The 25,401-nt window shown below is 36.1% G+C and overlaps 1 protein-coding gene across 1 annotated transcript in view; it reads left to right on the top strand.

Annotated features, from left to right (window-relative positions):
* The first annotated feature begins 1,206 nt into the window (after positions 1-1,206).
* LOC129262279 (cytosolic carboxypeptidase 1-like) overlaps positions 1,207-25,401 on the top strand; it is a 34,843-nt gene continuing 10,648 nt past the window's right edge. The window contains exons 1-18 of the mRNA XM_054900370.2: positions 1,207-1,329; positions 6,557-6,718; positions 12,925-13,040; positions 13,769-13,836; positions 14,684-14,888; positions 15,303-15,434; positions 16,550-16,643; positions 16,983-17,020; positions 17,563-17,709; positions 18,953-19,033; positions 19,664-19,816; positions 20,310-20,392; positions 20,950-21,069; positions 21,634-22,433; positions 23,460-23,591; positions 23,910-23,994; positions 24,587-24,743; positions 25,093-25,325. Coding sequence (XP_054756345.2) covers positions 6,675-6,718; positions 12,925-13,040; positions 13,769-13,836; positions 14,684-14,888; positions 15,303-15,434; positions 16,550-16,643; positions 16,983-17,020; positions 17,563-17,709; positions 18,953-19,033; positions 19,664-19,816; positions 20,310-20,392; positions 20,950-21,069; positions 21,634-22,433; positions 23,460-23,591; positions 23,910-23,994; positions 24,587-24,743; positions 25,093-25,325 — 2,688 coding nt within the window. The 5' untranslated portion in view covers positions 1,207-1,329; positions 6,557-6,674. The remainder of the gene's footprint in view (positions 1,330-6,556; positions 6,719-12,924; positions 13,041-13,768; positions 13,837-14,683; positions 14,889-15,302; positions 15,435-16,549; positions 16,644-16,982; positions 17,021-17,562; positions 17,710-18,952; positions 19,034-19,663; positions 19,817-20,309; positions 20,393-20,949; positions 21,070-21,633; positions 22,434-23,459; positions 23,592-23,909; positions 23,995-24,586; positions 24,744-25,092; positions 25,326-25,401) is intronic.

Here is a 25,401-nt window from a genome sequence, read left to right as displayed (position 1 = left end):
TTACAAAAAGTGCTTATAAGATCAGTTCTTAGGCCGGAATATCAAAAATTTTAGCCCGCGCTTACTTATAACTATTCAGGTATGTCCATCCTGTTCATAGTTAAATGAAGTGCTTAGAATGGCCGGTTTTCAGGTCGTAATATAAAAATTAAAAATATATCATTAGAAACCAATTTGTTCACGGTTACAAAAATTGCTTAGAATATCAGGTTCTTAATTAGGTCGGAATATAAAAAATTTCAGCTCAAGCTTCGCACTCACATAAAATTCCATCCTGTTCATAATTAAATTAGGTGCTTAGAATGTAAAGTTTTCAGGTCGAAATATCAAAAATTGTCAGCTCGCGCTCACACCAATTAATTGTCTTTAACTCCAATCTTGTTCATAGTTTTAAAAAAAAAGGTGCTTAGAATGTCCACTTTTCAGGGGGAATATCTCAAATTTTCAGCTCGCTCTTCGCGCTTGCATCAATTAATTATACAGTTAGAAACCAATTTGTTCATGGTTACTATAAAAGTGCTTAGAATATCCAGTTCTTAAGTCGGAATATCAAAAATTTTAGCTCGCGCTTTGCGCGACTGTTCAGATACCCATGCTGTGAAACTGTTTAGAATGTCGAGTGTCCAGTTAGGAATATCAACATTTTTAGCTCGCGCTCCTATAATTTTGTAAGGAAGATACCCATTCTATTCATAATTAAGTGCACAAAAATAATGTATCGTTTTAGGTCTAAATTTTTAGGAAGAAAATCAACTCGCGCTTCGCGCTCGCAATCATTATTTTTATTTTTCAATTTCAATTCCCTCAACCTTCTGACATTCCTGCCAGTAAGTGAGTGATTTTCCCCACATCTAGTGATATATCATGTTACTGTCGCATATATTTTCACGCTCATATTTATTTTTTATGAGTAAATGGATGCATTTATTTTTGTTTTGACTGTGTATATGGAAATAAAACAAATGCAAATCAATACATGAATACAACTGATTTCAATGTCGAATACTTCTTTTATAACGTCTCCAAATGAGCAGAATTGGGAACATAATGTAAACACCTTCAAAGAGTAATAAAAGAAGTATTTTAATATAAACATTGCAATTACCCGCCGCCGCCCCCCAACCTCCCCCCCCCCCCCCCCCCCCCCCCTTGGTCGGCCAGATAAAGCGGTTCGCCTTTTAGTTTTTCGGATTTCGATTGTTGTTAACCGATAACCGGCGCGGCGCGGCCGGCCCGAAAAAAGGCCCCGATCATATGCGTACCGTACCCCTACCTGTAATTCGCTCTGGGGTTTCTGACTGATTTGAAAAGACGAAGGCGCCTTGTAAGGTAGGTTAATCTCCTGATTTAAAGGGAGAAACTCGATTTTGGATTTCAGAAAATTCACCTATATATTTGATAGATTTAGTTATTCATTCTTGAACGATGAAATGTGTATTGAAAGTATAAAAATTTAAAATGTTCTTCTCCGAGCCAAGCCAAGGCCCGCAGGGCAGGCGCTCCGCGGGCGAAGACGGGGGAGCTCGAGAGCTTGAACCCGGTCCGCTGAAGTGTAGCAAGGCCGGGGAAATAAACTTTCGAGAAAGTGTTATTTTTCATGTAATTACTCTGTGAATAAAACCATACCTTAAATTTAGGTGAAATGATGATAAAGGGCCAAAGAAAAACATTTTCGAAGCCTTTATTTTCTCAAAACAACAATGAACAACAACTGAACAAGGTCAAACAACGTAGGCCTATATATCCTAGTCACGTGACTCACGTATTGTAATTTGTATGATGGTGGGCCCCAAGTCTGCGCACCTAACAATTTGAGTTAAGATTTAACATGAATTTCTTCTTATTTCACAAAATCTTTTGGTTAATAGTGTTCCTTATATTATTAAGAGTAAGTGTACCAAATTTCTCATTAAAAAATGAAAGAAAATATAAGATTTTCTTGAAAAACCTTTGGGCAGTCATTTTCAGATTGAAAAAAAAATGGTACCCCATGTCTGCGCACTCATTCACTTTGCACACGATTCGGGGATTTTGATGACAAAGGCTGCATTTTGACGCCGTCACATGAAATGCCCTGAATTCATTATTTTTCCACCATTTTGAGTCGGATTTTTTTATGAATACCTGTCTATGTAATGCATGTGACATGTGTAAAGTTCGTGCTCGTTGCGTATCTTCTTTTACTAGAATCGCGCAGATACGCAGGTGCGCAGACTTGGGAGACCGCGCAGACATGGGGGAACTGACCATACTATTACCGGACACTATTATGATTCCGGACGCGCATATTACTGCGTTGGAAAACAATTTCGTACCGTAAGACTTCCGCAATTCAATTTCACAGAGCAATACATAGAACAAGATTGCAAAAACAAGGCGAAAAAATCCAACTTTTACCTTATTTATCTCTTAAATGACAGAAAATGCTTAAAATATATAACATATAGTTTTGCATTAACGATTTATACAATTTATTTTCTAACGGAAATATGGGCCTGATTTTCCGAATTTCAATCTCAATCTCGTCCACCCCTTCGATCGAATGATGAGGTGTGGTGTATTGTGGGTGATCGTCGACGGCTAGTTCTCAAGGTACCCGTGCGCGAGGTTTACCGTGAGTAGAGCCGTCGATCGGCAGCGCATCAATAGAACTTGATGAGCGTCACGATACGAACGCGAGCATATTATCATTAATGGAAAGTGCCATGAAACATGCAGCTAACAAGAAAAAATAGAATAAGTTATCGTACACGAATTTATTACCAACATCTGCTCAGATTCGATATAAAAAAAGCAAATAAAAACTTAGAATTTACTCATGATATGATATAAGAAAAAATCACACAAATTTGTTCTTACATCATATAAATATAATCAAGGATATCTTTACCCGTCCGGCGCGCGTCCGGAATCATGATATAATTTGTCGCGCACGAAAATAATTGTTTTTCGTGGAGGGGTATGCGGCAAGTGCGATGCAAAGAAAATGGTTGGTAAATATAAAATAATTTTATCATATTCATAATTTTCATAATATTTGGAATAGCAAGTGTGAATTTGTCTTGATTGTATTTCCTCTAGTTGTCATTTTTAAAGCACTGAAATAAAGGTGTCCGGCAATAGGATACACTGCCATACTACTACTCACTACATGTACTATGTAGCCGATCATTCCTAATCCTAGACCCAGTCATGCCAATGACTGACAATGTCAATTAATGAAATGAATTTTAAAATTTTCCATCTTTTCCAACAGAAAACATACCAGTAGTTTATATTTTGGTGCATTTCAGGCCAAAACGGAATAATATTTATTTTGGTATAGGGCCTAGGCCTAGTTCTTTTAACTTTTATATATTTTTATGAAATAAAGACAAAATCAATGAGCCCCGTCGGGCACTCATCCTACGAATGAGGAATCCGTCGAGGGGATTTTGCATTGTTAACCCCCTAATGGTGGCTGCACGATAGCGAGCCGTAAATTAAAAATATTTAAAAAATCCTCGAAACAGACGGCTGCCAGCTGTTTAGCGTAGGCGCAGTGTCCATAGCCATAGGAACGATAAGAATCGATTTTGTGAGAGAAAATAAGGATTAAAAAATAAGATATTCATAGAATTTCTCAAAATTGTAATGATCTGGGGAGTGTTTCATCAACATTTCCATCCGACAAGTTGTCAGATCTGACACCATTCTCTGATGTTGATTGGCTGAGAGGTACTGTTACTATGGTAACTGTCGGATAAAATGGGACTTGTCGGATAAAACGTCTGACAAGTCCTTTCATGAAACGCCCCCCAGAACCAAACTCCACTGCGAAATAGCTGTTCATACCAAGAAATCAGATAGGAAACGGCTTTTGAACAAATATCAGTCATTGAATCATGTGCTGGAGCTCGTGATGGAAGTAGCGAGACGATCAACCAGCGTGATGATATTATAGAACTGACTTGAAAGAGTAAAAATATTTCGCCAGCGCAACAAGAATCGGCCGTAAAATCGGTGTATGGCGGGTGGTCAGTCCTAAAAAGGGGTGCAAATTAGCAAATCTGAAATCTTTGGTGAAGGTTTGAGGAAAATCCATTAAAGATTAAGAAGGTTCTTAGAATTTAAGTTTTTAATTTGTGATGTCATAAACAAGCAGATGCACATATGTAATATAACATGCATAAATTCAATATTTTAATGGTTCGTGATGACTTTAATACATACATGTATTTTCATTTTCATTTTAGGAACGGGTGTGAAATGATTGTATATTGATATACTAAAGGTACAGTAAAAGCCATTTTCAATTTTCTGAGAAAATGACATTTCATTGATTTTTTACCAAATTATGTAGGGAAGCTGCTTGCATATGGTGTCACGAATCAAATAATTAAAATTCTTATACATTTTTTATTCTTGATGTATTTGTCTGATCAAACCTTCACCATATATATTTTATTATTTTTTCTGCTATTTTTACAATAAACTTTTTGTCAGGGTGAACTTATCCTCTAAAAACTGCTAGCTACATGTAGGTACCATCATGATCATTAATAGTGATTCCAAGTTTGACTTCTGTAGGTGTGGGTGGGGCATATTGCTAATCTGGCCGAGCAAGCCCTACATGTTACATGTAGCTAGTAGCTACGCACCTTTAAAGGTAAAGTCCATCCCAACAAAATGTGAATTTAAATAAAAAGAGAAAAATCCAACAAGCAAAACACTGAAAATTTCATCAAAATCGGATGTAAAATAAGAAAGTTATGACATTTTAAAGTTTCACTTATTTTTCGCAAAACAGTTATGTGCACATCCTGGTCGTTATTCAAATGAGGGGACTGATGATGTCATCCACTCACTATTTCTTTTGTATTTTATTATATGAAATATGAAACATTCTAATTTTCTCCTCAATGTCATGTTCGACAACGATTAATTCCACTTGAACATGTGGAATTAGCAATGTTTAATACTATATGGTTCAGTCAAGTTGGTCCTAATTGTCAAATCTGTAAAAAATGAAATATTGTATAATTCAAACAATAAAAAACAAAAGAAATAGTGAGTGAGGGACATCATCAACTGTCTCATTTGCATGTCGCCAAGTTGTGCATATCACTGTTTTGTGAAATAAGGCGAAACGTTAAAATGTCATAACTTTCTTATTTTACATCCGATTTTAATGAAATTTTCAGTGTTATGCTTGTTGGATTTTTCTCTTTTTATTTAAATCCACATTTTGTTGGGGTGGACTTGTCCTTTAAGGACATGCTTGCTATAATTGAATAATTCAAAGTTAACCCTAAAAGAGCCAGATTATTTGGACCCATCTTGCAGCCGAGGGGGGGGGGGGGAAAGGGGGCAGATTCCGCCCCCCCCCCCCCCCCCCCCCGAGATCTCGGCCTATGATCGTGCGAGCGCTGCAACAATTTGCATGGTGGTAGTCTGCGATAAAAGGCTGTATGGTTAATTTTTTTCAATAATAAGTTTTTTTATTCAATGAATTAATTATGCTAATTTGCTCTAATCAACTATTATACAGCCCCAAAACTGCTAATTTTTTTATTCACAGACTCTTTGTACATGTAGGATCCCGATCAAATGTTTAAACAAATTTGGTATCAAATTTTTTCTCTTGTATTTTATTGGTTTTTTAAATTTCTTATGTATTTCTTTTGTTTTTCGACTTTTTGTTTTTCAAATCTGTTTTCGATGGAAATTGTTGCAGACTTAATTCTGATCATAAACAAGACAAAATTAATTTCAAAGAATAATCAGTAAAAGTAGAATAGGCCTATATATGAATTTTGGCTAAATACACAATCTGCATCGTATTTGTACATGAATTCACGTTTTTAAGCAGTTTTGGGTCTGACATGCACTTACATAACCGCATACCCGGCATCGCAAATTTGGTCTCAAAAGTTGTGTAAAATTTGAAATTAAAAAGTTAGCAAGCGGCACGGTCAAAAAAAATTTGTGCGGCGGATTTATCGCGAAAAATGTAGAGGGGGGGCGGATTCCGCCCCGGGCCTTTTAGGGTTAAGAAGTAGCTCATGTATATGTACATGTAGATCTACATGTACTCATCATGGCAGTGACTACCAATTACATTATTTCATGTACATGTATGCACACAGACATCACTCACCATGTCATATTTCTGAATCACTCTGAGGCATTACTGAGATTTAAGAAGCTGAGTTTAGAATGAAGCGCCAAATTCAAGAGACACACAAATTTTGTTCTGCGTTCAGAAAATAATTGGAAGCTGCAAAAATGATTATTATTTCCACACTCAGATTCCCTATAAATTATACCTATACTTTGTAAACTTTAACTTATGTGGAGGCAGAGGTTTGTGTGCATTCCAAATGAATCTACCATGGAGGCTGGAGCTGCTCCACTGTGGAGCAGCTCCAGCCTCCATGCTAGATTCATTTGGAATGCACACAAACCTCTTTCCTGTGCAGTAGCAAATTAACAATTAAATGATGAAATCTTTACAACAGAATTTTACTCACATTTTGAAGTACAGTGTATTTTTTGCTTTCTCATTCTGTTTCAGAATTCACTTACAAACCTGTAGCTGTGAATCACATGAATAAGATCAGAATGAAGAATTCTTGTGACCTCAAGTGAACTCCATCTTATTTTGTGTATGATCTGCCCTGAAGACAACAATCATGAGCAAAGCAAAAGTTGAGAAGACGGTTTATACTGTTCCAGGGTATGTATTATTCATTTTTGTCTCGCCTGCATAGCAGAGTGAGACTATAGGCGCTGCATTTTCGATGGTGGCGGCAGCGATGGCGGCATCGTTAAAGGTCAAGTCCACCCCAGAAAAATGATTTTATCAAAATCGGATGTAAAATAGGATAGTTATGACAATTTAAAGTTTTGCTATTTTTTCACAAAACAGTGATATGCACAACTCAGTGACATGCAAATGAGACAACTTTGAAATGTCATAACTTTCTTATTTTACATCCGATTTTGATGAAAGTTTCAATGTTATGCTTGTTTAATTTTTCTCTTTTTAATTTATTCAAATCAACTTTTTGTTGGGGTGGACTTGTCCTTTAACATTGAAATCTTAACCAAGGTTAAGTTTTTGAAATGTCATCATAACTTAAAAAGTATATGAACATAGTTCATGAAACTTGGACATAAGGGTAATGGGGTATTACTGAACATCCTGCCTGAGTTTCAGGGCACATGACCAAGGTCAAAGGTCATTAAAGGATCAATGAACTTAGACCATGTTGGGGAATTATTATCGAAATCTTAACCAAGGTTAATTTTTGTCTCACCTGCATAGCAGACTGAGACTATAGGCGCCGCTTTTCCGACGGCGGCGGCGGCGTCAACACCAAATCTTAACCTGAGGTTAAGTTTTTGAAATGACAGCATAACTTAGAAAGTATATGGACCTAGTTCATGAAACTTGGCCATAAGGTTAATCAAGTATTACTGAACATCCTGCCTGAGTTTCATGTCACATGACCATGGTCAATGGTCATTTAGGGTCAATGAACTTAGACCATGTTGGGGGAATCAACATCAAAATCTTAACCTAAGGTTAAGTTTTTGAAATGTCATCATAACTTAGAAAATATATGGACCTAGTTCATGAAACTTATACATAAGGTTAATCAAGTATCACTGAACATCCTGCATGAGTTTCACGTCACATGACCAAGGTCAATGGTCATTTAGGGTCAATGAACTTTGGCCGAATTGGGGGTATCTGTAGATTTACCATCATAACTTTAAAAGTTTATGGATCTGATTCATGAAACTTGGACATAATAGTAATCAAGTATTACTGAACATCCTGTGCAAGTTTCAGGTCACATGATCAAGGTCAAAGGTCATTTAGGGTCAATGAACTTTGGTCAAATTGGGGTATTTGTTGAATTACCGCCATAACTTTGAAAGTGTGTTGGTCTAGTTCATAAAACTTGGACATAAGAGTAATGAAGTATCACTGAACATCCTTTGCGCATTTTAGGTCACATGACCAAGGTCAAAGGTCAATGAACTTTGGCCATAATGGGGGTATCTGTTGAATTACCATCATAACTTGGAAAGTTGATGGATCTTTCTCTTGAAACTTGGACATAAGAGTAATCAAGTATCACTGAACATCCTGTGCGAGTTTCAGGTCACATGATCAAGGTCAAAGGTCATGTAAGGTCAATGAACTTTGGCCACGTTGGGGGTATTTGTTGAATTACCATCATATCTCTATAAGTGTATGGGTCTAGTTCATAAAACGTGGAAATAAGAGTAACCAAGTATCACTGAACATCTTGTGCGAGTTATAGTAGTTTTCAAAATCAGCACTGCTGCTATATTGAATCGCGTGATGCAGGTGAGACGGCCAGAGGCATTCCACTTGTTTGAAATGTTGTCATCACTTCTAAAGTATATGGACCTAGTTTATGACACACCTGGACATAAAGGTGATCGTGTATCACTGAAGATCTTGCCCGAGTTTCAAGTCACATGACCAAAGGGGTCAACAAACTTTGACCATGTTTGGGTATTTGTGGCATTGTCATAACTTTGACATTTTATGGATCTATTTCATGAAACTTAGACATAAGAGCAATTAAGTATCCCTGAACATCCTGGGCGAGTTTCAGGTCACATGACCAAGGTCAAAGGTCATTTAGGGTCAACAAACTTTGATAATGTTGGGGGTATTTGTGGAATTGTTGTCATAACTTTAGATCTAGTTCATGAAACCTGGGGCATAAGAGTAACCACGTATCCCTGAAAATCTTGTGCTTTTTTCTGGTCACATGACCAAAATCAAAGGTCAGTTAGGGTCAATGAACTTTGGCTGTGTTGGGGGTATTTGTTGAATTGGCATCATAACTTAGAAAGTTTATGGATCTGCACAAGTAGATCATGAAACATAGACATAAGGGTAATCAAGTATGAATGATTGTTTTGCACATGTCTTAGGTCACATGGTCAAAGGTCATGTTGGGTCAATGGACATTGTATTTTATTATCATATGAGTGTTAATCCCCCCCCCCTTTGGTGCTCCTGCATGTACATTTAAACAAACCACAGCCTTGTTCACTGTATCAAAAAACAGTTAAACAGACCTTCATTTTTGAGGAGCGCGATCGCGCCGGCGCTCCTACCGTGCTCCTAAAAAAAATAAGGAGAGCAAAAAATCGCGCTCCTAAAAAAAAAAAAAAAAAAAAAATCCATGAAATGGCCAATTATTTTGATTTAGTTGAAAACTATCAGAAAAATGAAGAATATTCACCTCTTTCCCGACTCTGATTTGAATTTAAACTCGGTAAATATTGTAGTCCCATATGTAGATTTTCATGGCAACACCATGGAAGTCAACATGTGGGACTACAATATTTACCGAGTTTTTCTGATAGTTTTCAACTAAATCAAATAATTTCAAGGAATTATGGAAAATAGATGGCCATTTCATGGATTTAAAGATGTAAAATATCAAATTTTAGCTTTTTTTTTTTTTTTTCTTGAGCAGGAGCGCAATATTGTGTAAACGTATTGACCCAGGCCTAGTTTCACCACAGATTAATTAATAGCTACATAGCTATTGCATATACGATGTTAAGAAAATCTACAATTTGTCATACATGTATTGAATTGATTTGAGCTCCTCAAGGAGAGCGATGCTGAGGAGCTCAATTGAACTCCTCAAAAAAATAAGGAGAGCGATTTATTGAGCTCCACGAAATTATAAACATGAAGGACTGTTAAAAGTAAAAAATAATAGCTTTTTAAAATTATGTTTTATATTTAACAGATGACTTGATAGTATACTGTGTACATGTTTATTTTATTGATTAAAGTTTTGTATATTTTGACTTATGATAAAGAGAAGTGCATGTACATGTACCAATCATTAGCCTGCAGATATGCATTCTTATGTAAGCTACAAAAATCTGATTACATTGAGATGAGTACATGTCTGTTAACATACATTACAATTATATCAAGTACTGTAATCCCAATTCTGTAAAAATCCATGTGTCTGGGCATATCGAAATACATTAATGATTGGTTACACTGCTGTTGTGAACAATGGAAGAAAGGAAAGGGTACCAGCTGATGTTTTTAATATTTTGTTCGAAATTGATATGATAACTCAAGGGCATTTCTATCATATTCATAAGCACATTATAAGGTTAGAAAATTTCAATACTAGTGATTATTTTTGTATGGATGCACGCTACTATTAAGAAACCAGGGGGGTGTTTCACAAAGATTTAAGTATGACCTAGAGTCGCACTTAAATACCAAGTTGCGTACGGTATGAAAGGCTTGACCGCATTGGTCAGCTCGTGTCAAGAGGACGCGCACTACTGCATGTCTATCAATAAGATCGCGCGTTGCATATTATGCACGCGTCGGCATTTAAGTGCGACTTCAGTCATACTTAAATCTTTGTGAAACACCCCCCTGATGCCACAAATTTTTTTACAATTATGTGTACAATTACATTGTATTATAAAACATACATGTCATGTAGAGTTTGAAATTAGAACCATCCATTTATTGAATAAATAAAATAAAGTAATAGCAAAATGTTTTTGAAAAAGCTGAAAGTGAAAGAACCTCCTCCCCCCTCAGCTGCTTGCCTCCCCCCCCCCACCCGAAAAAAATCCGGAATGATACAAGAAGTATTGATTAATGACAAAATTAAAAATCCACTTTTTGCATGCTTGCACAACAAACAGTCACAAATTGTATTATCGAATGATTTATTTGAGTGTGTAAGTAAACATATATTTATAGAGGTCTGAGAAATAATACATAATTGGTGACTACAATTATAAGACAAAGCAACAAACCACAATGTGCAGTGTTTAATTACCCCCCTGTGGTCCAATATTTGAGAAGGATGAAAGATTTTGAGTACCATTTTGAGCTGCAGGTACCTGTTAAACTGTTCACAGTTGCCAAGATTCCTATTGTATTTGTACCCCTACTCAACAGTAGCTTTAGCCTATAGAAAAGCTGTTCATTCAGTAGGGGGATGAGGTCGAAGGGTGTGCAACAATAGGGGTGTGTTTGCACTTCAATAGAAGAGGATAATAGAGTGAAATTTCTCTTTGAAAGTTATTGACTTGTGTTGGGGGCTGGGGGCTTAATTGTGTCCTAGTACTGTCTATGTTTTCCGCTGGCCTTGAAATGAATATACATGTATGTGCCTTTATTGAAATATTTCTTCCATGAATAGGGAATATTTCTGGCCATGGGAAGTACAATTCATATCTTACATACAGTACTGTACATTGTAATTATATCATGAGTGTGCATTATACAATGATGTTTCAACTCAATGACTTGAGGACCTTATCTGGGGAGCTTTCCATGAACGTGTTTTTTAATTTTCTATGATAAATTTGCTTTCAGCCAATCAGATACAAAGATGTCAATAGCTTGTAAGTGTTCTCAATGAAAATCAGTTGCAACTTTATATAATATGTATGAATCGCTTCCCTGAATTTCTTAAGTTCAAAAGCCATTTCGACCCCTTGTAGCCAATTGGTGTAAGTGCTAAACATGAAAGTTACATGTTATTGTAACTGCCATTCTTTCTGCGCTGAAGTTCTGATGTACAGTATGTGCTACATGTACTGCACTACATGTACATGTATTGGATATAAACTGTGTTGAAAATGTTATAGCATAGCATGTATGCTTACTATTTGAAATCCATCATCATATATTCAAGATAGCTTTAGATACATGTAAAAGATAGTAAGATACCATCATCAAAAGCTTTGAAAGTATAGAAAAGGAAAGCAATAATTGAATTACACTACTATGTCAATTAATAGGATATGATCTGTATTGAAAGTAAGCTGCTGACTAGTCACCCCCAATATATTTTCCAGCTGTTCTTGTATCCAGGAACACGACAGACAGATACCATTGCTTATTAAAAATATAGAAAATGAAAGGAAATTCTGAAACACAAACACCAGAAGTGCATGCAAGGTCACATACCAGCAGTTTGTGGTGGAAAGGAAATGAGATGAAATAGAGTCCCACACACCTGACTCACTATTACAACTCAAATTCTATTACTTTTTGAAAATAAAAAGAAAGAAAAAAAAAAATTAATGAATTACCATAAAAAAAAATGATTTATTGTAATTAAAAAAAGTACTGTTATGTTCAATAATATACTAATACATTAAATTTGGCTTGACAAAAATATACAGCACTTCTTTGAATCCACCTTATTTGTGATCAATTAAAATACGATGTCAATTACAGCTGACACGATTGAGGAAAAAATTGTACTCTTTTTTTTTTTTGGATAGTCATACTCGGTCATCCAAAACTTTGTGCATATACATGTAGCTTCGTGAAACAACTCCCAGGTCATCTCCCTTTCAAAGTACTTGTACAATATATGTACTGTATGCATGTAAGTTACATTGTATCTGTTAATTGGTATTGGATATCTTTTACCCTCATGGGGTCCATTGGAGAAGAATTACAAAGTAAAACAAAAATTAATTGCAAATTTATTTTTATCCAATGAGATGCAAGCATATTTGACTTGCATTAGATATTTTTGAGTTGCAATTGATTGCAGCTCTTTTTGCAACAAGTCCCAAGTAGCGCATGTGCACAATGGACCGTGAGATCTCAGATTACATTAGTAAGACAATATCTCTACCAGTAATAACACATTATATTTTCATGAAGGAGTAAAAAAACTGGGGCCTATTTCCTGCCATGTTTCTGGACATATTGTAGACATTTATCATACAACATACATGTTTCCTCACGACTGTCAGGAAGCTTACATGTATTAAAGTTGTGAGCATACACGCATCTGAAAAAAAAACCTTCTTCCTTGGTAAATTTGTGATTCACTTGATAAATTTTCATTGATTTATTTGGTGCACTAGATCCAGGATGGCTACGATGTTGTACTCCTTGGATAAGCTGAACAGTACGAGCTCAGAGGATGTGGATCAGTTACGATACATCACAGCAAAGATACAGCACTGTCTCAAAGATCATGGTAAGATCAAGTATGGATTCTCTTCATCAGTCCATCCTCCCTCCTTGTCCAAATAAAAACGGACGAAATAAAGGATTAATGAGGTATCTATGTCTACTTTACATGTATAATCCTTATAATTACACTATATTTTTACAAGGTGGCCATCTTTGAAATTGGCTGCTGTTTTTATATTGAAATAAAAACATGGCCAGATTCAATAAAATGACATCAGATCTGGTTTTTCCACCTCCACTTCTTATTAAGCGCTTTGTAACTTGAAAAAGCACTTAATACGAAGTAATTATTATTATTGTGTTCAAGTAAGTGAGCTGAAAATGCTTGACGCTGACAGAGCTCCAGCATGTGTGGATTGTCAAACTAAAAGGCCTCCTTCGTTGAAATTTTAGAATAAAAACAAATTATAACATTCTAAAATCTTGATTTAACTGCTGAACTATGAATTTCTAAGAGCATTGTGACATTTCATTGTACAGTATGCCCTTCAGAACAGGAGACATTTGTAAATTTTGTATGCCAGTGCCCATATATGTACTTTAGTCTTACTCGTACTCGTACTGATTGACCAGCGGGTTGAATTCCACTTTGCATATCAAAGCATCTACATGTACATGTATGGCCTAGACACTGCCAGCGAACTCATTGATACACAGATATATTGTTACCATAGTGGTTGTAATGTATATTATGCATGTTTACATTCTCCCTGATTGCTTTACTCTTTACAGAGAAGGTCAGGAAAGAGGTCATGTCCAAAACAACCAATGGCTTGGAGATACTCTTCTCAACTTTGGAGGTAAGCTGTGGAAGTTGACTCTAAAATCAAGCAGAAAGCCCCCAATCTAACTCACAATAAATAATATAAAGTTTGGTCTTAACATGTCGGTGTTGGTGTTTGGTTGATTTTTACTTCAGCATAGTTCCTAACTTAACGTGAAGCTGGTCTTTGGACAAGTTTCAATCGGTGTTGAGCTGTCAATAATATGATTTGGATCAAGTTAACTTGTGCTTCCAACACCAACACTGAACTTGAAATCTGTTGTGTACTGAGAATATAATGCAGGCTATTGAGTTAAACAAGCATCAGAAGAGCGTCATGTAATAAACCTTATGATTTATTTTTGTATATTCCTGAAAATTTCTTTATATTAAAGTAAAACATACAATGGCCAATCAGGTCTAATTCCGATATGTCTTGAATGAGGGATTTAAATGCACATCCAGTGCTGTTATACCCCGTCTCTTGATAAATACTTGGCACTTGGGAGACCCCTTTAATACAGAAAACCCTTTACTGTTCCTTGGTAAAGATGACAGTCTCCCTCTAAAGACAGGCAGGTTTCATAAATATTAATTTATATTGAGTCTTAATGAACCCCTGTAGAGTCTTCAAAGGATACTTTCTAGAATAGTGACATGTTTGAAAGATCTTCTGATCTCACTTTGAACTGGCATTACTTATAATTCAGCATGGTTGTAAACTTAGATCTAAAGACAGCCAGTTACAAAAGGTTTTTCTTTTGTGAGACCTTGTGATAAGAGCCCAAAGTATTGTGGCGAGAGGAGCTAGGCAGGTTGGTTCTTCTGGATGACCTTTGTACAATATTTTTTTTTAATCCCATCGTTTTCTCTGCTTTTTACAGAGTTCAAAAGACAGTCAGGTGTCTCTCAATGTAACATACAGTCTTCTAGAACTCCTGCAATCTATCAAGAGAGCCCAGAGTATGGTGGCAAGAGGAGCTACGCAGGTTCTTCTGACTGCTCTTAGTACAGCTTCCAAGCAACAACCCACCTGCGAGGAACTCATCGTTGGCCTCCATCAAGTCATGGCTAAAGTTGGTCCTAAAGGTGATGATTATACCTTTCTTTATAGCACCTAACCTAGACTTTACAAGGGGTCATTTTCATAAAACTTGTTACAATAAGAAATTTACCATAACTGTTTAAAAAGCTACTGAAATCTTCAATCTGATTGGATGATAGTATACTTGTTGTAGAAATGATACGTTTGTTATTATAATAAGTCTTTATGAATGGGACTCAGAAAACCCCACATATAGCTGGAAAAATGTGGAATGATTTTAAAAAGGATACCGGTACCTGAAATAATCAAATTGGGTATTGTTTTGTGTTGTATACTTGTGTATGAATATGAGACCATCTGATATTCTTCAGTACCCTTGAATACAGTAGGTATTGTTTCCCACCAAACATTTTTATCTTCTAAATGATCATTATACAATTATTATTTTTTTTAAATAGATCGGAAATTTGGTGTGAAGGCTCGTCTGAGTGGAGCCCTACCCATTACATTAGGGATTGTGAGAGTTAACACAGGCAACCTAGACCTGGTCCAGCCGATGGTCCAAGTCCTCAAGATATACTCCACAAACTGTGAGTACAATTTACATGATCTAGTTTTGATATTTTATTTCCTCTAAATCTGCAAAAAATTTTGTGTGTGTTCAACTGTTTTAACCACTCTCCTAATGGCCAAAACTACCCATCTCTTGGCAGTGGACCAACATGTAGGTATCGGCTCATCTGTCATGAAATGAAATATCTTCATAATGTTGTAAATAAAAGTGTCAATCTGGTATCATATTTATGAGAGAATACCACTTCTACTTGTTTGTTCACCCTCCTGCATTATTCTTTCATGTATCATATGTAAACCTTTCATGTATAGCTGTAGAAGTGGTCACATATTGAAAGTTCTTATTCCCTTTCCTTTGCATTTGCAATGGGTGCATGGTGTCTAAACCATTATGATATTCTCAGTTTCTCTCCCTCTGTAACTCTGTAAGCACTCTGTGATCCTGGCAGAGACAGTGATGTCCCACCCCATCTCCCTCAACAATAGGGACTCTTATCATATTTGACACCTCTTTATATTCTTCCTCCATATATGTACCGGTAGCTGTCAGTTATATATCAGTGTAATACACTTCCTTCCTACTTCCCAATAGGGACTTGTTATATATCTATATATCCTTCCTCCATTCTCTTTTCTTGATGCGATATCCTGCGACCTCCGCCCAACTCCCCAGTAGTGATTGGTTTTTAAAGACATATTCTTTCATGGCATATCTAGCCTTCCTTCTTATCTGTCTATTTCTCTCATCTTAGTGATGCCCCCCCCCCCTCACCCCAAGAGTAGGGTCGAAACATAGCTCACATATCTTTCTATTCTCTTTCCAAAGCTCTCTTCTCATTTTAGTGTGCTTTTCCTGCCACTTCCACTCAACAGTAGGGACTGTATATGATGTGATATGTATATTTCCATTCTTTCTTCATACATATCCTGTATGACTGTTAATTCTTTCATCTTGGTGCGATGCTTTGCCCCCCCACCTCAAAAGTAAGTACTCGTCATATCTCACGTGTCTAATCTATTCTTCCTCATTAGCTACAGGCTCTCTGATCTCAGCACAGGCAGTAATGTCCTGGTCCTTCCCTATTTCTCCTTCCTAGTAGTGATTTATCATTTGTCTATTATTCCTCCATAGCTGTTAATTCTTCACATCTTGGTAAAGCGGGTGCAGTTAGCTCTCTCCTCAAGATCATCTCTGTTTGTGGCAAGAGGCATCATCCTGCGCTAAGGTACATATATATATGTATCAGTAATCAATTGCATTTTGAAAATATCAGCAATTCCCACTTTCCTTGCTTCCATTGCATCTTTGTGTATTCACACATATGCCGATCATATGTTACAGAATTATTTTATACAAATATTTAGAACCAAATGTTTTGCTCATTTAACATTTGTTGGTGATTGGATTGTACAAGTGTAAGCTGTAACTCACACTTTGCCTTATGTCTATTAAACGCATATAAATCTTATGATTTTCTTCTTTATTTGATATGAAATATCTTCACAACATTTAGGCCTTTGTGTACTAAATTGTAAACGGCTGTTCCTGCCTTCTTTTTTTGCAGGAGTGCTCTAGAAGCTCTAAGTCTCCTTGTAAAATCAAGTAAGTGCATTTTATTTAAATTACTCTGCCCTTTAGGAGACTTCGTATTCTGATGCAATTTAATAGTTACTATTATATATGTTCTCTGTTTTACATGTTATCTTTATGTACAGTTGACATTGTTCAATAACTTGTTTCATACCATATGAAAAAATAAACTCAAGTTTTCGCATTGAGCCATAGTTTTATGAGACATTGATGAATTCGAAGACAAGAAGAGGAAGACATACTCCAAGCTTTGCCAAATCTCAATGAAATAAGTTTTCAATTTGTCTTGTGTTATTGTTCTAAACCTAAAATTAAAAAAGAAATAATTCATTACTCTCAGATTAACGAGCATGATGTGCATTGCTTTCCACTTGTTTTATCAGAACACCAGAATGGGAAAAACATGGAATCCATTTCCAGCAAACCAATTTCAGGCTTCCAGAGCAAATGACACAGGCCCACGAGTAATTTCACTTTCCATGTATAGGTGATACCAAACGTAATTATGACAATGCTTGCCATAATCATTCCTATTTACTTTGCTACTCCTATAGAAAGCAACTCAGCTCGTGCAATCGGTCAGGGAGGTATGCCCATATTGGTACACGCATTCAGTGAATGGCAGAAGGCTGATGTCAGAAACAGACATATCAGTATACGTAAAGGAATACTTAATGTCATTAAGAACATCACCACGCTCAGTAAGTATTATGCTTTTCTTTCTGATTGCTGTTAAACTAACCAGAGATGGTTTTTGTTTACTTTGGCAGTTAGTCCCTTTTTGTTGATACAAATTGAGTAGAGACAATATAAAAGTTTGATGAGGCCACTTAGTTTTAATTAGTAAATAAAGAGGCTTCAATAACAAATTATAATTTTAATTGTTGTCCATGGGTATAAAAGTTTGATGAGGCCACATAGTTTTAATTAGTAAATAAAGAGGCTTTAATTCACAAATTATAGTTTTAATTGTTGTACACATGTGAAATCTCTTTCTAGCATTATTTTCATGGGTGAAATTTATACACTTCTCAGGAAATGCCATATTTTTCCTTGGTCATTTTATCCTCTACACAAATATTCCCTTATAAACATGCTCTGAATGAAGGAATTCGTTGGCGCACCAAAACCTGACAAATGTTAAGGTAAAAGGATGCCCTAAATGGGATTTAATAAACCAAGAAATATATCAATTTTTCTCAAATTTTCCTACATTCTACATGTATATTCTGACTCCAGAGACATCCACATTCATTATTTTTTTGCGTGCCCATATGCATTTTGCATCTCAACCAAAATAAGCTACCCTTTATAAGCATTTTCTGGTTATGCCCGTGTTCAATAAAATATAGTTGATTGACCCCCCCCAAAAAAAAGTCTTAGCCATGTAAAATAAGAGATATAATCAAATTTGTAATCAAGCTAAAAAAAGTTCATTGTTAGCCTCTGACAATCTATGAACAAAGGAGGAGGAGGAGCTGTGGTGTAGTGGTTCTGACTCTCGCCTTGTAAACAGAGGGTCGTGTGTTCGAATCCCACCGTGGTCTGGCGTCCTTTGGCAAGGCGTTAATCCACACTTTGCCACTCTCGACCCAGGTCCTAAATGGGTACCCGGTAGGATGTGAAAGTAATTGTAGCTTGTCCAGTACTGTGTGCGCCTCACAGGCAACTGACTGGAATACTAGTACTCCCTAGGGGTCAGAGGATGTGCATACATTGTGTGCGGGAATGACTGATTGAATATAATGACTGGGGTAATAATATATCTGTAAAGCGCTTAGACATGTCGTTCTGATGTATTAACCGCTATATAGAAACAAATTATTATTATTATTATTAATAAAAAGTTACAATCACTTGTATTATGTCAGCATTTCGTGATATGGCACCTGTTGCTGTCAGAATTTTATTTTTATTTTATTGTATTTTTACTTTACTTTCCAGAATCAGGGAAGAAGAACTTTTCAGATTGTGATGGTATCAAGGTGCTTTTCAATGCTGCTCTCTCCATGGCAAGTAGCTCAAGTAAGTACAATGTGGCTTGTATGGAACCCTAGTATCAAGGTTTGATAATCTGTTAAGTCCCCAATGCCTTTTTAAAATTTTACTTTCAGAGATGCTAACTGTCCCAATTTGGTATCAGCTTTTATTTGGTGGGACAATGCATTTTTCATGGGAAATTGTTTTAATTGAACCAGATTACTGTGCATATCAAAACAGTACAGGTTGAGATTCAGTCTTTTCACTTGGAAATTAAACCAACCCATTTTCAATCCATATTTTTGTTTTATGCATGTACAACACAAGCAGAAAGGTTGAAAATGCTGTTACTATCATGCATTACAAACCTTTCCATTTTCTAAATGTATCAGTGCTGTTAACAGATATGGATCCATGTATTCCTTGGTCTATGGCAGCACAACAATATCAATTTGATATCACTAGTGGGACATGCAAGCTGTGTGATTTTTGACTAGGATGAAATTGAAACCACGAAATCCATTCTCGAATCTTGTGTAAAGTTCTGATTTATTACATCTTCCTTATGTTGCAGTTGCTATTTCTTAGTGTTCCTTTCATTGCAAACAATACAATCACAGTAGTAACACCATCGATGATATACAAACATATTGTTGCTATGTTTTCATTCCTCAGGCAAGGATATTGAGACCATAGTGAATCTAATCTGTATCATTCTGCGGAAGTGTTTCCCTAAGAATCGTCTACCAGTGCCTACTATTAGGAGTAGTGTTCCATTTAGTCTTCCTATTGTTCCTGAGGGACATACACTCTTAGAACCTACCAGTGGTGATTATTTTCCAGTTCTCTTATTCTCATATCCCTTATTTTTAATTCTCATACATTTAGAGTGTTAATCCTATTGTTACTCAGACTTCACCCTTGTGGAATCCTAACAAGAAAGCAGTGACCTGAAATGATTTTAAAATGCAAGCTTTACTATGGATTATGTGCATTAATTTTTCTTGTTAGTGTTGATACATGTAGATAGGGTCTGGTATTTTTAATGCAACTTTTTACAACTGCTAATTCAATTCAATTTCATTTTCACATGGAAATTCATTTTGCTCACATAAACATTTGTAATAAAACCTTACATATTACATATATCACATGCATAGATACAATTATACAAAATTGCATTAGAAAGCGACAAATAGAAGGGAATTCTTCAAGACAATGTTAATGTTTTTCCACTAAAGATGTAAAAGTAAAGACGATTAGTAAAGAAGATTGTACTGTAGAAAAGAATCAGGAAGGTAAATTAAAAATCTCTTTGCAGGTGATGATGTCATCGATGAGAGCGATGATCAGGATGATGATGTCAGTAGTGGTGATGAGAACAAAGATGAAGAACCACCCAAGGTAAGGAGCCATTCATCTCATACACAGACATTATCACACATTTTGTAACCTGATAATGAAGCACATATAAAGTATTTTCGAATGATCATGAATTGTTGCGATATTAGCTTTTGTAGCATCCAGTTATCTCTGATTTCAAAGGTTTGCTTTCATGGTATTTCCATGGGCATGAATCAGAGAAATACAAACATAAAGAGATTTTGTATGGGCATGTACACATAAAGCAGTTTACACATCGCAGACAGCAAACATGTGTCTCGTATAGATTATATATTTGACTTATTTATTATCAATAACCAATGCCTGTGTACAGATTTGTGCATTGCTTGAAGTGTGATAGGCTAGAAATACATTCATTGAGTATTATTAAATGCATAACCTATTTATTTTTCTTCCATAGAATTGAATTTTTATGTAGAAGTTACTGTGATGTGATTTATAAAATTTACTAGTTGAAAGTGAGTATATAAAAAAATTTAATTGTTGTAGAGACATTTCATTTCAGAAATTTATCACATACCTTGTGATCTTTGTTAATGAAACTTTTTTTTTTACAGAATGAAGTTTTAGAAGGCGGAGAAGGAGATAAGCAGACATCATCTGAGATGCAAAAGAGAACACCTGAAGATCTCGCAGCCTACCTCAAGTTCTTCCCTGAACTCACTGATTTTGAAGAGGTAAAGATGGATTTTTATAGTGAAATATTTCATGATTAAAAAATATATTAAGATGGAAGGAAATGATACTTTGAATCATGGTTTAGATGTAGTATTGTCCATTCTTTGCCATTTCCATATGCAGTTTATTTCATGTATCTACCCACTATAGGAGGCATTAAGTTATCGGGTCATCCATCTCTTCATTTTGCAATAAAAAATTTTAAAAAATGAAAGATTAGTTTCGAATTTGGCTCAAAGGAGTGATGATGGTCCGATTGGGTATTAGTGTATCAAATTCAAAGCCAGTTTAAACTTGATCCATTCTGTAGGAGTGATAATCTGATTATAAATTACAAAGATATTTGAAAAATTTAGATATTAGATTTTTGTCTTATATTACCTTACAATACATTGTTACTAATATTTTAGTCAGATATTAATCAACTTTCAGTACTTAGCTTTACCAAAATGATACAATTATTTCTTTGAACGTTTGACAAGGGCGTTTTACTTTATGAAAATTGGTATATTCTGTTATTATCTTCATTAGATGACATACAGCTTTTTTGTGTATTTCACTAGCATATGGTGGAGCCTGAAGAAGGAGAAGCTGAAGACACACCTCAGGGTCCTGGGACCACCATCCATATACCCACTGCCAAGTCGGATCTGCCAAGAGGAAACACCAGGATGGGTGCTACGCAAAACCTCAGGGAGAACCGTTTCAGTTTGCCAAACCTCTCTAAGTACAGCAACCTTGTCACAAACTATCACTCTGGCGATGATACAAATGTTGATATGACAAAGCATCAATCTAGACAGGTCCCTGGCAAGGCCAACTCCAATGCTTGGTTTTCTCAAGACAATGAAGACACCACCACCTTTGCAGGACACTTTAACCTAGGAGGGTCAGCCATGAATACAGAGTTAACCCCAGATTCAGTGCCTTCATCATTCAGAACTAGTGCCCCTAGGGTATCTGCTAAACAATCACAGTCTTTCCATAACCTGAGGCGTAGCCACTCGCCGACCAAAGGAACAAAACATGGCAAGTACACCAGTCCCGAGCGACATATAAACACCCATGGTTTGTGGGGCATTGGGGACGAGCACCCCACGGAGAGTATTGACTTTGTGAGGTCTTCTATGACAATCTCAAGGATGACCCTACGCAGTCCAACCGATGGCCCGAGTTCGAACAGTGAGATCTTGATGACGGAGGAGGTCAGTTTGGATGAAGTTAAACCTGATATGTATGGGGACACGTTAGCAAAGACAAAGCGGGTGCTTCCGTTCCGAAGGATAGCCCATCCAGAAATACATGGGCATTCTAGTGGAGATATGTTGGAAGAGTTTTATGACAAACCAGCAAGTGTACAAAGGTGAGAAAAGTTCATCTAGGTAAAAGCCATTTTATTTCCCCAGTTATAAGCATACCAAGGTTTCCTGTAACATGAAGGACTGCTTAGATTTGCAACACATTCTGTCATGCAACTGTTCCCAAAATGATGTAATGCATATGCAAGAATTATTCTTAATCGCTTTATATTTATCCAGTATCTCTCAATGCTTCTGGCTCAATTTATCATCTGGTTATACATGTTGCTTTGTTGAAATGTGACATTGCAGCGGGAAAGGACCACAATGCTTGATTGCCTGAATGCACTTGCTTTAGATTTAAGAGAGATTTGCAGGACAATCCAAGGATACAGGAGAATGTCCAGCACAACCAGAGGCCCGTCTTACAAAGAGTTTTAATAGATCCGATCAATCACAACTATGGGAAGCCAGCAGCGTCAACATACAAAATGCATGTTTGTTTAAGAAGTTTTCTAGATATGATGTAATCCACATCATATTTTTTGCTGCAGGAAATTTGCACAATGTCCTTTGTAAACAAAGAGAAGCACACTGAATTTTTGAGACATCGATGGCTGCATGAATATACTCATCATTCATGCAGCTATCGAAGAGAAGGACACTGAATTTTTGAGACATCAATGGCTGCATGAATGTCTCAAAAATTCAGTGTACTTCTCTTTGTTTACAAAGGACATTGTGCAAATTTCCTGCAGCAAAAAATATGATGTAGATGGATTTCCATATAGTTGAGTTTGATCGGATCAATCGTAACTCTTTGTAAGACATGGCCCTGGTCAAGGGAAAAATTTGTGTCATAGGCATAGCAATAGCATCACAGATCTAAAGCTGCCTGTGATATCATTAGTAAAAAACTGTTATTGAGATAAATGAATTATGTGAACTTTTTGTTGATTTGTGTTGATAATTTTTTTGTAGGTGCCTTGCATTTAGAAAGAAATAACAGGATGATCTACCTGGATATAGCAATGGAGAATACCATCAATGATTTCGATGAACTATTTAATCATTTTATTATTCCTTTGCAGGTGTCTTGTCTTTGAAGACATTGATAGAATGATCCACCCACATAAAGTAATGGAGAAGACTGTCTTTGATCTAGATGAAATTATGAAGAATGGGGCCACACGTTTCACCCCAGGGAACAATGTAGCACACAAGTAAGACTATTTACCTATTGCAGAAATTTTTATTATTATTAGACAATAGAGGGATTATACTCAATATTTTCCTGGTCTTCATTTCGCTTTATATCAGATGGAGCGGAATTGGAGGTCATGATTCATAAATTAATGTTTGTACTTTATGCTTTTTCTGACTATTAACTTCCAGGATTGAGCACAAATTAGTACATTTGATTAAAATTTTTGAAATAAGTCGCTTCTGCTGTTTATTGCACTAAAAGTATAAAGGCATCAATATATTTTTAAGAGGATTTCAAGGATTAAACCAGCTATGATTTTTGTTGTTTATTGTAGCTCTAGATCTGGTTCAGATGGAGAGACAACAATTTTAGCTTTCAATTCCTTGTTTGAGTGTGGCAATCTTAGAAGAGCTATTCAGGTAAGAATAGGTTAATTGCACCCTATTTAAGAAAGAAAAAATAATTTGATATTGCGTGGAGCAGAACGCCAAATGCCGAACATGGAGAACATAGAATTTTAACCATTCTTAGTTTTTCTTTCAATATGATTTTCCTATTTCTTGGTAATTTTACTACTTTATGATCTGGAAAATATTTCTTTCTTTCAAATTTTGAGACAAAATTATCCTTATTATTCTTCTTGACTGCTTGAAAGGTCTGGGGTACATTACTTTTTTTTTAAATATGAAATATCCACCTTGTATTCAATCCTGAAATATCCATCCATTAGTCCATTGCTGAAATAAAAAACAAATCAATTTATTTAAAACCACCAAAATATATCCCACAGTAGACAGACCCATATTGGTCTTGCCGAGACTCTGGCCATATTAGATTTCTTTAGGAAATATATTTGGTATCTTTCTCAAATTTAGTCAATAGCCTATTGTATCAATACATGTAGGTTCTTTATCGAGTCTTAATCTACGGTAACCACTTGGACTAGCCATTTGGAACAAACTTTTCAAAAGTTCTCAACAAAGTAAGGATGTCATGATTCTTTCCATACAGGTCAGGAAGCATGAGTATGATCTAATCTTGAGATCTGATATCAACAGTAATCATCATCACCAATGGTTTTACTTTGAGATATCAGGCATGCAGACTGGTGTACGTTATCGATTCAATGTCATCAACTGTGAGAAGGTCAACAGTCAGTTCAACTATGGTGAGCCTATCATTCTTTTTCCATTCATTATTTTTTTGTTTTGATTTTCCCTGTTTTAGAATAAATTGAGCCCAAAGAGGTTTGTTGGTAAAAGCATAGTTACAACTCAGATTCATATGTAACTGGCATGCCTCTGTATTTATTGTTTTACTCCGCAAGGCTTGAACAGATCACTATGTATTTTGTCTCAAATCAAAGAGAAGAATTCATTCTTACTGTTAATGTTAAGATTTATGATCGAAACATACGTAATGACTGTTGAATTTAGCTTTATAGATGTGTTCCCATTTCGATGGGATGCACTGTATATCCACATTCCTGACCATCCTTGTATATCATCTCACACCAGGCATGCAGCCAGTGATGTACTCCGTCCATGAGGCCATGGAAGGCACCCCACACTGGGCGAGGGTAGGGTCAGAGGTCGCCTACTACAAGAACAACTACAGCCGTAGCACCGCAGCCACCGGAGGTCCCAAGGGCAAGACCTACTTCACCTTTGCCTTCACTTTGACCTTCAAGCATGAGAAGGACATCTGCTATCTGGCCTATCATTATCCCTACAGCTACACCACCTTACAAGTGTGTATAAAACTTTTTATAATTGATTTTATTCCCATGTATCTCATAAAATAAACGCATATTATACAAATGGGAT

Source organism: Lytechinus pictus, chromosome 5 (assembly GCF_037042905.1).
Source record: "Lytechinus pictus isolate F3 Inbred chromosome 5, Lp3.0, whole genome shotgun sequence".
Classification (NCBI taxonomy): domain Eukaryota; kingdom Metazoa; phylum Echinodermata; class Echinoidea; order Temnopleuroida; family Toxopneustidae; genus Lytechinus; species Lytechinus pictus.
This window is presented reverse-complemented; position numbering and strand designations above follow the sequence as displayed.